Below are 16,059 nucleotides of genomic sequence, written 5' to 3'. Positions count from 1 at the left end.
GTCACATAACACAAAAGTACTCAAGTAAAGTACAAATACCTCAAAATGTTACCATGCAGTGTTTTACCTTGGTTGATTTATGAATAGATATCACTAATTTGTTGTTGTTATTGTACTTGCAACCCCATTCCATAAAATATCATTTGAACATTATAAAAAAATAATATTACAAAACATAATTAGAGACACAGGGAGGCTTTAAAAGGCACTTGGGAGATTTAAAGTATTACATAATTATCACATAAAGACATCAAACATATCACACTGTTGAATTTGTGGTGTTCTTAGTTCGGGGATTATAACCAATCAGCTAACCTGGAGGTCTCAGCTCAGCCAATGAGAGACAGCGATGAGGCTCTGGCATCGAGCGGAGGCGGGACATGGACTGGTTGCCTAGAAACCGCTCAAACACTGCGTTGATAGGATGGCAATGCGGAAGGTTTGGATTTTAGCAGCACTTTGTTGGTTTGTTAAGACATTAAAATGTGCTAATTTGGATTGAAATGAAAGGCAGATATGTCGTCAGGGTTTGTTGTTAGACGTACATTTATTCTTTAGACTTTATTCGTAGTTGGTGAGAAACTATAGTACGTTGTCCTGTTGTCTGCACCTGCTAGCTTAATAAGGTATTTAGCAAACACCTGGGAGAGCTCGTCACAGTTCAGTTTACACTGAAAGCAATTGATATATTTTATAATTTATGAGTAAATAAAGAAGTAATTTCTTCAACACACATTACTGAAATAGTGAATTATCTTTGACAATTTTAACTTTATCCGTTTGCCCATGCAGTCATTTTTTCCTCCATTTTGCTGCTACTACTTTGCCAGGGATATAAAGTTTTGTTGTGCCTCATGCATCACTGTACATGAATGCAGTGATGAGGATTTATATCTTATTTCACAGGGTTTGACATCTAAAGCTAGCAACAAGTTGGTGATCAACTCGGTTGCCTTTCACGACCACATCACACGCAGCCTGCTGCAGCAAGGTATCTCACTTTCTGACCCGCTGCTGAGATTGAAAAGGAAAGCACCCAGAAATCCACAAGGGAGAGGAAGAGTGGAAGAAAGGGGTCTGCGGAGACAAGAAGATGGAGAATATGTGCTGGATGCTGCTCCACCTCCTTTAACATTGGGTAAAAGTAACATTTGGAGCGACTTTAATTATGCAACCCATGAATATATAACCAGAATTTTCCTTGTTTCTTTTAGCTCAGAAGCTGGGTTTGGTGGCCTCCCCTGCAGGACGACTCACAGAGGACGAATGGACTCAGGTCAAGGCGAGGTCTATTCAGCAGGGGGAATCAGCTCAGCCCTGTGCAGTATGCAGGGAGGAGTTTCTCCTTCAGCCTCAGGTATTCCCCCAACACAGCAGCTACTGTTAATACTCTGTGAGAGACCTCTTTCTTACATGTTTCCAATCTTCTGTCTGTCCTCAGGGAAACCTGTATTTCCGTATACACACATGGACACACACTCACACACACACACAAAGCCCCCCACCTCTCCCACCTCCCCCTGCAGTTCCTGTATGTTCTAATCTGTGTAGACAACTGTACAAATTTGCCCATACTGCCTTGGAACTCAACTGTGACGTGATGATGTAGCAATCAGTGTGTTACTGTGAGGGTCATTCAGTCTTTTACACCTTTCCGATCCCCTTTTAAGATGCCAATCTCCTCAAGAATGCGGGACTAGAATAGGCGGCCTCACAAAGCACAGTTGCCATAGATGCACGTGTAAATATTAGTTTGACTCAGGAGGAGAAAAAAAAGTTAATTAGAGCCTGCTAACAAGGGAAAGTGACAAGAGGGAATCTTTGTTGATTTGGCATTTTCTTGCAAGCCTTCATATTGTAACAATGCATTTGTGTGCTTCAGTCTTGTGTTGCATTCAAGCATTAATATGACAATTAAAAATGCTTACAGCAGCAGTTGTCTAGACAGAAATATTCTCTATCAGGTTCGTACTATTTCAACACCAACCATAAATTTAGAAAAGAAAATATCCCTCTGCTCTCTATGGCATTTTTCCCCATTTTTCTTTTGTATGGCTGTTCATAAAATGTAGCTTGTAGCCTCAAAGCGCAGTGAGAAGAAGTGAAATTTCTCTGTGGTCTAATGGCTTGTCGAGTACACTGCAGGGGGCCCTTTCACTGGTGATGGAGTGTGTTGGTCAGGCCAAAAACAATGGGAAATCAATATGCCTCCCCCCTACCCTCTAGAGATCTGAGTAAACTGGTTTGTGTGCCAAGCCCCATAGCTGTGGCTGTCTCCTTTCAGACGATAAAAGAGTCCCTCTCACAGGTAGAGGAGACTATAGTCCAGGTCCCAGCCGGCCCACTGGGGGTCATGCTGACTCCCTCTGTCCTCTCAGCAAATAACACTTAAGAGCAGATACACACATTCACATACGTGCATGAGTTCACACAGATTTAGCAGGGCTTAAGGTTCACACCACATGTGCACAGACTGTATACTGTGTTAGAGCCTCCTGAGCACTTAAAGAAAACCTGAAAACCAATACACGTCTAGCAGCATCCTGTGGAGACAAGTGAAATCTAAACTCTTAAAATTGGAGTAGATGCTAGAGATGAACCGATTGCAAATTTCTTAGCCGATGCCGATTAATGATTTTTACTGACCTGCTGATTCCAATTTCGGCTGATTCTGATTTTTTTTATGAAAAATTCAATCGAATGTTTGTAATAAAACACTGACTATTAAATAACTGATAAAAATAACATGTTGTAAGCTATTTTAATGGACTCTTACTAAAATGTCTCATCGAATTTTAGCTCACTCTTATTAGCATTTACTCAGTGTATACTGGTATACCTGGGACTCTTATTGGAAAGGTAAAAACAGAAGGAGTCTGTCTGTAATGTGCTGCAATTGACATGTGAGCAGTAAAGACTTTCATGCTGACCTGAGAATAGCGCACATAGTTTTGGGTAAATAACATTAAATATTTAGTTTCTTTCTTTTAGTTCGGGCTGGCAGTCCCATTGGGGGTGATATATGTGTAAATGTGAAGGAAGAATCGGATATATCCGACACTGACAGGCCAATTCCTGTCCCTGGCCGGTCAATCGATTGATAACTTATGTCACCGTTTCTGTTTAGGTGTTGCTGTCTTGTTCTCACGTGTTCCACAGAGCATGCGTGCAGTCCTTCGAGAGGTTTTCTGGGAGGAAGTGCTGCCCGATGTGCAGGAAGGAGCAGTATGAGACACGGGTGATCCACGATGCAGCTCAACTCTTCAAACACCAGAGTGCCACCAGGTACAGGCACTAGACCAAAGAAAAGCATAATACAAACACATTCAGACATATACACACAATACATACAGACATCACATTCATAGTATTGCACAAAAACAATTCAGTCCACAGTCTCACCATGTGAAGGTGCAAAACAGCATCTTTCACCCAGCGCTGAAGGAACAAGCATCCTCAAATATATATGTTTTATACTGTATATGATAATAGGGATGCACAATATGCATCAAGCCGAATTTTTAAGCCGATAATTATTGGCCTGATAATGGGAAATTTAAATTATCGGGTATCAGCCAATAATAAAATTAAAGCCGATAAATAGAGCCCATGATACAAAGCCAAATTGCTTTAATTGACTTAACAAGCGCAGCATTTACAAAGCAGACGCGCAGCATGCTGTTGTCACGCTCATGTCGTCGAACTGCTGCACCTGGGTAGATCCACGCAGTGTAGATTAGAGAGACAGTTTAAAGTTTCGGAGGGGGGGGGTTGTACATATAAAAAAATAATGCCATCTCATTTTAAATACATGAAATTAGCTCTACCAAGAAGCTAATGGCAATCAGTAGATACAATATATTCTTCAAATCTCTCCAAAGCTTCACTTTCGCCACGTTTCTGTAAACTTATACCCTTAAATTTTGAACGGTTTTGAGAGCATGGTCTCATCATTGTTTCTTTGTTCTTTTTGAACGTATTTTGTGTGTGTTTGTGTAGAATTCAAGCGTGCTGGCGAGGCTATGTTGCTCGAAAAAGATACAAAAAATTGAGAAGATCTATATGCCCAAAAGACAAACGGCTGCGGCGTAAATTCTTCGAAGAAAAGGTGAGTTTGGACTTCAAATCTGTAATGATCACTCAGAGTCTTATAGATCAATCATGCTTCTTTAGATCACTCTGAGTGTAAATAAGTTCACATAAGTCTTTTTCCTGCATTTCACTCTGAAATTTGTAGACTGTTTAGTTGGTCAAATAAAGCCTGTGACAAACATCACATCTTTAGGGTTGAGACATGGGTTTCAGGGACTCACTGACCCCACTGCTAACCTACATACATACACACACACACACACACACACACACACACACCTTCTTCACCTGCTCTCACCCTCTCAAGCTCCTTTGATGCTTTGTGAATCATACACTGTTTGTCCACTAATGTGGAGAGAGTTTTGTGTTTGAGTCAAACAGTCTGGACATTCCAGGGCCAACACAAAAGCATGATGTCTCCTGTGCATGTTTGGGTCTGGTCTTCCTTCATCTATCTATGTATGTCTGTGTGTGTGTGTGTGTGTGTGTGTGTGTGTGTGTGTGTGTGTGTGTGTGTGTGTGTGTGTGTGTGCGCGCGCGCGCAGCTCTGTTTCTGGGTCGGATGGTAAAGGTTGAAGAGGTGAGGTTGACCAGGTTGTTTGGATACCTGACGCAGGTTGTCATTTCAGGGTTTGTTCTCTAGTTCAAAGCTATTAATCATGCAACGACTGGACTCGATGGAAGGATTATTCAAAAGTGGCCTCAAGAGGAGCCAGTGGATGGGTTTGTTTGACTCTGAGGCTGTGTTGCCTTCATGGCGGCTCTCAGGAAAAGGGAACATTGCCACCTAGTGAACCTCCCCCAACCGAGGCCTTGGATGACCAAAGATGAGACTGGACACCATTTCTCCACACCAAACATCAGTTTTTCAGAGTCGTCTAAAATACCCATAGCTCCAACATGTTCTGTATGTCCGATGTCTTAAAGAACAGGCCCTGTTTATTTCTATGTAGGGTGGTCTAATCATGCAGAGTGCTCCTTCGCCTCAAGGAGGCTGATTAAGCAAAAGTGACAAACGCATGAGAGCCACACTTATAATGTGTTGCAAGGGTCGGAGTGTCCTACCCATCCCCCTGTCAGTCTCTATCATCTCGCCTGTAAACCGTGCCTTTAACACGTCACGTAAACAAAGACAGCATTTACTGAGCCAATTAACTGTGTTCTAACACATTAGGCCGTGTCCGGGTCTAACACGCTCAGGATGGAGTCATAGACGCTGTCAGCCACTTTACATTCAAGTTGTGTGATTCAGTGGTTGTGGGTGGTCATGAGATTGTCTCATGTCTTTTGTCACACTGAGGATGATCTTCAAGAGCTTTGAGCTGCGCAACACAGCGCTGACAGGTCTGATTGACTTGATTTTCAAGGGGAAGACTTATTTGCTTAGCTGACTGTAATGCAAACAGGCATGTTAGTGCCGGGCTGGGACCTGTGTGAGACGGAGCAACCTATTCTTTCTGTTTTGCCCGTGATAGCAGGAGGCAATAAAGCATCTTTGTACCATGAAGCCACAGGTGTTCCCTGAAGAGAAGAAAAAAAAACTCCCATGTATCAGGTCAGTTTCAGAAATCTTATCAGCTGATCCCGATGCCCAGCTTTCAATTTTTACTCGCTTCTGAGGTCCGACCCTGAGTCAACACATTAAGGGGGACACTACCGACATCTAGATGGATTGCCGTGAGATAACACCTCTGCGCTCCACCTCCCCTTCCCCCCACTGTGTCCTCTCTGCCATCTGCATCTCCTGCGGAGCAAGGCAAAGTTCACCAGAGGCTGCACTGTTTGCCTTGACTGTCGAAAAGTCAGCCAGGCTCATAAAACCCTCCATCCCAATGGTCAACAGTTGTTTAATTAGTGATAAAAGCCTAGCTGTAAAGCAATTCTGATGCCACTGTGACAGGCGAAGGGACGGGGTTTGTATTTGTATGTGTGTGTGTGTGTGTGTGTGTAGGTGAGTCATAGATGGAGAAAACATGTACATGTGTGCAAGCAGGTGTTATGACTAATTCTATTCTTCATTATTGAATTATCGCCAACTATTTAATTCAGGTAATTTTTCACACAAAAGCCAAATATTCCATAGTTTCAGCTTCTCAGTTGTGAAGATTTTGCTGCTTTTTTCCGTCTTACGTGATAGTAAGAAAAAAAAAAGAGGACTTTTATAGACCAAACAATCAATTTATCGAGAAAAATCAGCAGATTAATCCAACAAATGTACCGTTTTATGTCATCACTTAAGTCATTGAACTACTGAAAATGTTTACCTAAAGACTTTGTGTCCCAAGGTTCACTTACTTGGTTGTTTTTTCCAGACCTTTCACCCACATCTCATGGTCTTCCATCGGTGAAGGCAGTTTGCTCGGTTGTCATGGAGACCGTTCAGTTGTCATCATTTTACTGCGGAGATGCTGTTGCTCACGTTAATTGGTCAAGTGCACGGTGCTGTTTAACTTATGCATATATAAATAGCCTCTTCATTGACTGTTGAACATGTTTTGGATCTAAACGCGCATATGCAGGCGTTAATTGTTGCCTAGCAACAGCTGCTGTAAATGGGAGAAGACAGATGAGTTCTGGGAGGACAGACACCGGAGAGAAAGTCTTTAAAAAATCGGTCAGTTTGAGAATGGAAGATATGACCGGATGGAGGAAATTGGTTGTTGAAAGACTGAGGTCATGAGTGAAAATCAGAAAAAAATACCAAAACCAAAAATGTAATTAATTTTATTCATTCAGTTAGCAGTTAAATTACACTTTCTGCTTATTTTCCAACATGAATATCTAAATGCTGTTTCAGTCCCTTCTTCACTCTGCCTGGAATAACATTATGTTTATTTATCGCTCTAAAAGTAGTCCAGTTTGAACATCCTACGTCTGGAATCAATCTATAAAATACCCAGACAGAAAAAGTGTCAGAGATGCGTGTGTTTCCATGTTTCCCAGCACTATCTTCCTCTTTTTACTGGTTTCCATTAATTCTCCATGTTAGTGGGAGACGTGACTGTATCGATCTGGCTGTTTAACAACTGCACCCTGTCAGCATGCCTCAGCCATTACAATACACACACACACAATTAGTCTTCGCCGACAACACGACTCCATTGTGTATCTGAATGAAACATGCCTCCTTTGTGCCACTAAAATGGTTTTTCTAATTAGTTGCAGGAGTTGAATGACAGCTTTGTCCGATACTGTCACACCGACACGGAGGCTTTTCTGAGTGATATCAACCGCTCGCTGTCATCAAGCAGACGAGTGTTCCAGCAGCTGGAGAGAAAGCACGTCTCCGAACCTCGGGAGAACGACTGGGAGCGAATACAGAGCCAGGTCAGGAACACGATGCACTCTGCTGAACCCGAAGCCACCTCAATCATTAAACAAGGCCCCTTAAAAATATCTAATCCGAGTCTGATTCTTCCTCTCCCTGCCTTGCCTTTCCCTTGACATGTTAATGCTTGCATGGGGACGACAGCATCACAGCTGCTGGATAGAAAGTACACATCTCTCCAGAGGTGATCATTCACTTTACCAAGTGAATGGCAGTGGGTAGGCTAATAATCCCCCGTGTTTACAAAAAACATGAGCCAGTCTGATAATGCACGGCAGGCTTTTCATCGCCTGGACTGCCGCGGAGGAATTGAAAAGACATTAAGATTTGCTGTTCCATAAGGCTCCATTGTTGGCTTTCATTGCAACCAGTACCATTTTCCATGGAGGGGGTGGGGTGTGTGCAAAGAAGATGTCTTTTTTTTTTTCTTCCCCTTCTTCTTCTTTATCTGGTGTGAAAAGGTTGAGCACAAGGCAGGAGTGGCTCAGCCTTGACATGGAGTATCAAACAGTGAATGTGCTTTCAACACATACCTTGCACCTTTTTCACGGGTGCAAACTCTATAAAGCGGAGGAGTGTAGCTCATTATGAAACATTTAACGGCGGGGGCAGATTGGCCCCTAAATACAGGAAGCTGTCTCAGGTTAATCACTGGCAGAGCTGTGCGTGTGTTGCTTTGTTTTTATAAGGATCACTGATAAACATGTTATCACCTCGTGTCTGATCAAACCTGTCAGTTAGTTGCCAACAGGTTTGGTTCTTTATAATGGGATGGCAGTGGATAAAAGTCACTGTTATAACCCCTCATCACTCCGCAGTTGTTGATGTAAATATTCTACTTTTATTCCTTGTTTCCTACTCTGACAGGTGATCCAGAGAGGTGTCTGGGACTGCCCCATCTGCCTGACTGCTTTGTGCAGCCCAAGCCTCCGAACAGAGGAGGACACATCCAGCCATCGACGACACAGACCCACCATTCTTCTGTCCTGTTCCCACCTCTTCCACCAGCTCTGTCTGGAGGCTTTTGAGGCCTTTACTACAGAAAGCAGACCTTCATGTCCTGTGTGCAGATCTGTCTACCACAAAAAACTCATCTGACCAGGCACAAAGTAATATTTGTGACCCTTTATTGTAAGTAAAATGATTAAGACATCTTACAGTGATTACAAGATTAAACGAATAGTTCCAACATTTTGGGAAATCTGCTTATTTACTTTCTTGCTCAGAGTCAGATGAGGAGATCTCATGTCTGTGCGTTAAATATGAAGCTGGAGCCAAGAGCCGTTAACCTTGAGGCGACAAAAGTAGACTGTTGCGGTACCCTTAAACACAAAGACAACAGCTACAAACTAGCTCGTTTGTTCTGTGCCTGTGTGAGAGGATCTGGCTCTCCATACCAACAAGTGGTGATAGTCAGAATTAAACCGCACAAAATGGGTCAAGTCATGGATACCAAAGCGACAAAGGCTTTTGTTTCTCTCCCTATGCAGCGATTCGCTTAGCTTAGCTGTACAGCCAATCAGAGTGATTTTTCTAACCGACGGGCTCCACTGCTGATTCTGCATGCTCAGTCAGCCACCAAAAAGGGCCAACTAGTGCCAACCGCCTGACATCTGACCATCGGCCTGGTGTGTCAGGGCCCTTAGCTTAGCATTAGGATGGGAAGCCAGGAGAACTGACTAGCCTGCCTCGCTCACCCATGGAAAACACATTGTATTTGATTTGTTTAATCCGTACATAAAACTAAAAACAAACCTGACATGTTTTTGGTTTCATGGGAAGCTGTAACTGTAACTATATCAGGAGCAGCAACTTCCTGCAGTCTTGTTACAGTAAAGTTGTCAGGCAGAAAGTCACTGCATCATACTTTTGGGCCCCAAAAAATAGCTTCAGCATATACCTCTCTTTGAAATCGCAAACTGTTTAATCTACATTGTTGTAGACAGGATTTTTCAGCTTTGGACAGCGCCCGACAAGTTATTTCTCCGTTTACAGTATTTATGCTAAGCTAATTGGGTCTCGGCTAGCTCCATATTCTATACAAACACAGACATTAGTGTGAGACAATCCTTTCATCTAACTCTTGGTAGGAAATTGAATGAGCACATTTCCAAAATGCCAAACTACTCATTTAACACAACTATCAATTTATTTTGATGTCCAGAATGCCACAATAGCCATGTTTCCACCACAGGAACTTTTCCCAGGGACTAGGAAATGTCTATCTTTTTCTGTTATTATTTTTTTTTAATTTTGTACATTCTATCAGCACATATCGCACAACATTTATGCAGATATCTTAGGTATAGTTAGCGCATTTCAATCACAGGGGTGAGGGTCTAAATTGAGTTGCAAGTACATTATTTTACCCCCTAAAAAGTCCCTGCCCCGGGGTTTTACTTCCCGAAAGTACAGGAACTTTGGGGTGGGCCTTGCATCACTGACCACTTCTGATTGGTCGAGTACTTGAAGCATTTTTTTTTTTTTCTGCCACCGTTTTTCAAAAGTGTTTTTTTTTTAATTGTTGACAGATCAACAGAAGAAAGCATTTAAAAGATGGACCGACGACAATTGTGATTATATAGTCACATGCAAAAATGTAAAATGTAAAAACTGCTCTTTCAGCAAACTAATTTGGATAATCTTTGCGGGTCTTTAGATCGCTGTGGAGACGAAGAACCATTAATATTCTTAAGGTAGTTCCTGGGACTGAAAGTTCTGGGTACTTTTGGTGGAAACGAGGCAAATGATGAAATTAAAAGATGTTCACAAAGCATTTTTCTACTTTTATTTGCAAACACACAAACATCAAAATAACAAAACATACATTTAGCAAACTGAGAAATCGTAAAAAATACATTCACAAAACATGTACCAAAAATTACATGCAGAGACCAACTGACATACAGACAGAAAAAAAAGCTGCTTCACTTACAGTACAGGCCAACTCTCAACTTTTGAAACCCCCACACAACAGAGAGGTACTGTAAAGGCAACCAGAAAAGCTTGCTTGAATAGAAAATGGCCCTGCGAGCTGTATGACTGTGATGTTTTATCATGGGTTCAGCACTTCCCTCCTAAGTATCAGAGTCCAGTGTTACCACAGTCTATGATGGAGCTGGAAAAACAAATCCACCTTGAGCCATTTTAGATAATGTCGTTCATCCAGATCAAGTCATACCATTTATTTTTACTTTCACTAATTCATCCAGCGGTTAAAATTCTCTTTTGCCAATATACAGTATCATCCCTTTAGCTTTGCCATACCACTTTGGACTATTTTTGATAGTTTTTGATCAGCATGGTCAATAAAATAGCTGTAAAAACACATTAAATGGTACCTAATGTACCTGAAAATCTACCAAATGTTTCTGCCAGTAAAGTATGCACAATCAGAAACATGGACATATTTTGGGTTCAGGATGGTACCGACTGTATACATGTTCATTCTTTACTAAACATTCTCAGGTCCAATTTGCTCATTTGAGACGGTGGCGTCAACATTTGTGATTGAGAGTTGCAAAAATTTTCTTCAGATCCAGTCTTTGTAACATAGCAACAACCAATGGCAGACAGCTTTGATGTAAAACATTCCCTGTCCTAAGAAATAAAAGCTTTAAATGCATATATAAATCAAAATTATCTTACTTCCTCTTCTTATGTCATCATCATGGATACACGTGACATCTATAACACCGTAAAAACAACACCATTCGATCAATCGACCCTATCTTAACAAGTGCTCAAGTTTCATGGGTAATGTCAAAATGGAGCCTCTCACTAGTTAAGAGCTACTGTGATGACATTCATAGCAAAAGCAATGTGTATGTTATATCCAGCTGGCTTCAGACTAAAAATTCGGTGGCGTACAGGGGGTCACAGTGGAACTGTCTACAGACAAACAATGTGCATGTACACATATGTACATGTACATCAACATACAACACAGAACAACAAACAACCTTAACACTAAGCCTGCGAGACGCTTGTCGTATAAGGCATTTAAGGTGGTTCTGGAGACAAAGAACATCACAGTTCAGAAGATTATGCAGCAATACAACATGTAAATGGGGCCTGAGTCACCAAGTTTTTCCTTCTACTGGCTGCACATTTTTCCACTCATGCATTCTGTTTGTGAAGACTGGTACAGGTTTGCATTAGATGTAGGTGTTTATTAAAAAAATATGTACAACAAAATACAGATTGCTAAGTGAGTCAGACCCTCTGTGGGCTCGATGAGAGCCCGATATTTACATCCAAACAATGCAAAAAGAGTTATGAAACACAATAGAATATGTACATGTAAATACAACATTTACAAAAATGACAAAACAATTTGACAAATCTTTCTGTGCCCTGTGAATTTAAAGATTTTTTTTTTGGGATGAGCAAAAAATGTGATGACATTTTCTTACCATGTGCATAATAAAATTTTCAGCTCCGGATTCACTAAAGCATTCTTCTCGTTGGAGCCGAAGTGGATAAAACTCCCATATAGATTCCCATTTGTAGAATAGCTCAAGTCTAATCTAGAGCACCTAAAAAAAGTTCTTAACCTACTTCATACAAACTACTGACATCATCAATAAAGTTAAAGCACACTTGAGTAAAGCCAAGTAAAAATGACAAATGACAGCAGGAGTGTTAAAATCTCAGGTGCCGATGCATATAATGTGATTGTATTGCCGTGCAGTTTTATGTTCTGGTTGTGATGAGTGTGAATGAATGACTTCTTTCATGCTTCACAATATTTTCACATTTGAGCTTAAATCAAAAAATGACAAATGGACACCTTATCGTGCCTGTATCAGTCCACATAACGCTCAAAGACCAATGTTAAGAGACCATAAACTGCAAATGCTTCATCACTGACACCATTTACCGCAGACATACTGACATTAAAAATGAATCTAACTGGATTGTGGGGGTCTATTTACTATACTGAGTACAGAGGAGGAGCAGAGTGATGGAAGAGAACCCACTGCCTTTTAGTTAGACTTTGTAAGACTTAGAGGAAAAGACAGAAGGTGCAGTGTTTCACCTGCTCTTGTCTAGTGCAGTGGTTGTACAGGGACAACAGTAGCGATGCTAGGGGGGGAGAAGGAAGAGTACCCCTGAAGCAAGAGATGTGTGGTTTAAAGTCACAGTCGCGGTTGAGGTCAACGTCAAGGTCACTGCAGTGATGCCAGTCTATTTCACTCCTCGGTCTCATCCCTGGCTCTGTCCCAGCTTCCATCTGAGACGCAGAGGATGGAATGTCACGAAGCTAAATTGCTCTCAGCCTCCATTTGCAGCATCCGTCAGACACTGCCTGGGTTTATTAAGTTCCTTCCAATCCCTTTCACCTTTCAGCAGTCAGGCAGCACTGTCGAAATCTCCCTTTGGCTGTGCTAAGGTGTGTGTGTGTATGTGTGTGTTTGTGTGTGCGTGTGTGTGTATGTGTGTTGATCTATCGTCCCTTTCACAGAGTTTTCTGATGCCCGTTGGCCGAGAGCTTCCCAGATTCAGGGTCTGTGGGGCTGTTTGACAGTTGCAATTTATCCAGACCTGGGCAGGGGGAGATAAGGGAGAGAAATCTCATTAAAAAGCCTCAGACTTTCACTTAGACAGAGGTATTGATGTGCTTTTTTTCCCCTCAGTGCCTCTGTCTGACATTTTCTAACCCTATCCCATCCTGTGTATCAAACATCCCGGGCCTGTCACCACAAGCCTTTGAGACTAGCCCCATCCTCTGTCACATGTCAGTCCCGCAGCACATTGGATCTCGCTGCAATTTCTTCCATTTTGTCACTCGGGGTTGTGCTGTCTGAGAGGAATAAACATTATCTCCCACCAAAGCCACAGAGAAGGATGGTGCTGTCAATGTTTCAGACCCAGCCTTTGTGGGTATAAAAATTTGGAGGAAATTAAGTAGTCAAAGTCTTATTATGAAATAGATTGCTTTATATTCTACAGCACGTCAAACATCGCAGGACACTGAAAGACTATGCAATTATTTTGTTGTCGTATATTAACAGGTGCTGATTAGTGAAAAACAAACAGGTTAATTTACCCAAGGCCTTCAGAAGCTCTTCCCGTACTGCTGAGGTGAATTTTCGCACAAGGCAGAGCGTTGTCACGACTGCAAACAGCATATTGTATGAAAGGACGATGTAAAAGTTTCCCAGCCAATTAAACCTCCCGAAGTCTCCCAAGAGATCAAACCTGGTGATACCTGTGAAGGGAGCAGAGATACAAGTCAAATTACTGGGTTAGAAAGCAAGTTGACACTCACACACTCGGACAACATAATTACTATTTCGGTCTGACATTCTGTCTGCTGTTAAAGCACTTTGAGAAGAGTCTCTCTCCAGTGGTCCAACAAGTAAAAAAGGCTGAATCAGAGAACGATTCCATGTGTATGACAGATATAATCTCAGCATAAAAAACAAATATTAAACTGTGTGACCCTGATGCATAGATACTTGTGTTACACTTTGGGTCCAGGACCTGTATTACGTGCATCGTGTCCGTTTATCTTTCTTTCTGTTTGAGGTCTCATTTGTCCAAAATAAGGTGGTGCAACAAAAGAAAGCCACTCCCATTTCTTCCATAGAATCACAGTCACCTGTACACACATCCACCTGAGTCAGCCGCTATCTCTTTAAAGAAACATGCACCTGCTTTTTTCAGTGTCTTTAATATCTATGTTCCTGACAATGCTGTCAAGATTTATGTCTCTTATTTTTTTGACTAAAACAAATCTGCTCCAGCTTAAACAAACAACCACTGATCCACACTGCACTGCAAAGTTCCTGCTTATTTTCATCACTTGACTGTGTCTTAGTCTGCAGTATTGTAAGGGCCGTTCCCTGTGGAATATGAAAGGATGGGTGACTAAGTATAGCAGCAAAGGTTGGTATGCAGGTGGACTTCATCTCTCTCCAAGGACCTTCAGACAGAGACAAAGGAGCAGTTTCTCCTGCAGGCTCCTCTTAGCTCCACACTGCTACAGCATTTTCAGACCATCTGTCTGAATCTGCATCAAAAGCCATCAACACCACATTTACTGCTCATTAATTTTGACCTGATAATCTGGGTGTTTGTGCAAAGTAATTTAGGGATACAATCAAGCTTTCAATAACCTGATGTGTATAATTATAGTCAATGTAACTAATGGTATTAATGTCTTTTTTAAGATGTAAATTTTGCATGCAACATTACTGCATCAATATGTAACATTTAAGAAACACAGCAATCTGTCTGTAGAAATTCTATTCAGATGTGGCACACAGGAGGAGCACAAGTCTATATACATTCTACTTCCCCTGTAACATCTTCACAACCTCTGTCGTCAATTAGATTGGGCAATCGATTCAGTGTCTGGAGAGATGTATTTACAGCCGCAGTAAGCAGTTTGCAAGCATCAAGGACCTTTAACAAAATTGCCTGTGAAGACACGGGGAGAGAGATGATGGAGACCCCAGTCGATACAGCTCGTCACTGTGGTCTGGCTACATCCATTTCTAATGCCAAAGGTTTTGATCCTGGTTTGGTAATTTGAGAAAATCTAATTGGGGGTAAAAAGATGCTTGGCATTTGAAATGTCAGTAGCAGAGTTGGAGACATTAGCATGCATCCGGGAATCATAGGCCGGATGCTTCATTGTTGTACGGCACAGTGGGATTATTTTCTTTTGTGAGTGGAAAGAAAAAAATAAAAATTCTTATATGCATCACTATGTTCTCTTTAAAGATTATGTCTTGGTTCAGAAAAGTCTATAAAAGGAAAATCCAAAACCCGATTATTAACATTATGATCACTGTTACAATTTTAAAATTGGGCTTTATGTTCTTTGTGACTGAACCAACTGGATGGTGAAACGTAACCGATGTAAACGTGCATTTTTACATTTAACGTGAATACCTAGGAGTATAACATGATGATGTCCAGCCACTAGTAAGTCCTATATTCACTCTTTTAGCTCTGTTTTTGGTCTCTACTGATTTCTGAGGGAAATATGTGGCACTTTAGCTGCTAAATGGTCCACTATGTTCAGTGTTTTTTTTTACTTTTAGACTAGTCGACTAATCCAAGCTTAAACTTGTGTTTACACATCAAGGAAATCAGATGATAGAAACATCCGTACTATAGACAGAAAGAAACAAGATGAGTTTCTTAGTTTACTCCATGAGTTTAAATCAAACTCACTGGTTTCCAAAATGCCTAAACTATGTGATAAAGTTCAACCACTCAACATAAAAACAGCTTTTCCATGTGTAGTTACTAAATAACCACTACTCCCTGTGTACAAACTGTTTGCATTTGATATTAACACACATGTTGTCACTACATTATTAAAACAGACAGACTTTAGCCTACTTTCTGTGTTGTGGTACAGTTCCCCATTCTCTTGTACAGTGCAAAGTTTTCCCACACTGACACACACACAAAAAACACCTTACATCTACACACAAAACCCTTTGTTGTCTTTAACATCTCACTTTGTCACACTCAACTCTCCGCATGTTTTATTTCTTCACTGGGAGGCCGTTTCTCTTCAACTCTGTCTCATGCATTTATTCCTTTTAATCTATTCAGCGTCACAAAGCAGAACCTGTTGATATTTTGTAAAGCTCCCAATGAGTCACTGTATGCTC

The 16,059-nt window shown here is 41.3% G+C and overlaps 2 protein-coding genes across 5 annotated transcripts in view; one reads left to right on the top strand and one right to left on the bottom strand.

Annotated features, from left to right (window-relative positions):
- The first annotated feature begins 409 nt into the window (after window positions 1-409).
- On the top strand, window positions 410-10,162 carry rnf32 (ring finger protein 32). 4 transcript variants are annotated; one of them, XM_073488361.1, is made up of 7 exons: window positions 410-439; window positions 907-1,138; window positions 1,215-1,357; window positions 3,128-3,285; window positions 4,000-4,108; window positions 7,252-7,419; window positions 8,288-10,145. In XM_073488361.1, the coding sequence occupies exons 1-7, from the start codon at window positions 425-427 to the stop codon at window positions 8,516-8,518; spliced, it is 1,056 nt and encodes a 351-aa protein (XP_073344462.1). In that variant the 5' UTR covers window positions 410-424; the 3' UTR covers window positions 8,519-10,145. The 4 variants fall into 4 exon arrangements, with proteins under 4 accessions (XP_073344462.1, XP_073344460.1, XP_073344461.1 ...); XM_073488359.1 differs by lacking the exon at window positions 410-439 and having other exon boundaries at window positions 785-1,138; window positions 8,288-8,551; window positions 10,080-10,162; XM_073488360.1 differs by lacking the exon at window positions 410-439 and having other exon boundaries at window positions 785-1,138; window positions 7,258-7,419.
- Window positions 10,163-10,194: 32 nt separating this feature from the next.
- The window catches only part of lmbr1 (limb development membrane protein 1), a 36,204-nt gene continuing 30,339 nt past the window's right edge, over window positions 10,195-16,059 (bottom strand). Inside the window, exons 16-17 of the mRNA XM_073488356.1 lie at window positions 13,473-13,634; window positions 10,195-12,967 (exon numbers count right to left, since the gene is read on the bottom strand). Coding sequence (XP_073344457.1) covers window positions 12,882-12,967; window positions 13,473-13,634 — 248 coding nt within the window. The 3' untranslated portion in view covers window positions 10,195-12,881. The remainder of the gene's footprint in view (window positions 12,968-13,472; window positions 13,635-16,059) is intronic.

This window comes from Pagrus major, chromosome 19 (genome assembly GCF_040436345.1).
Source record: "Pagrus major chromosome 19, Pma_NU_1.0".
Classification (NCBI taxonomy): Eukaryota; Metazoa; Chordata; class Actinopteri; order Spariformes; family Sparidae; genus Pagrus; species Pagrus major.
This window is presented reverse-complemented; position numbering and strand designations above follow the sequence as displayed.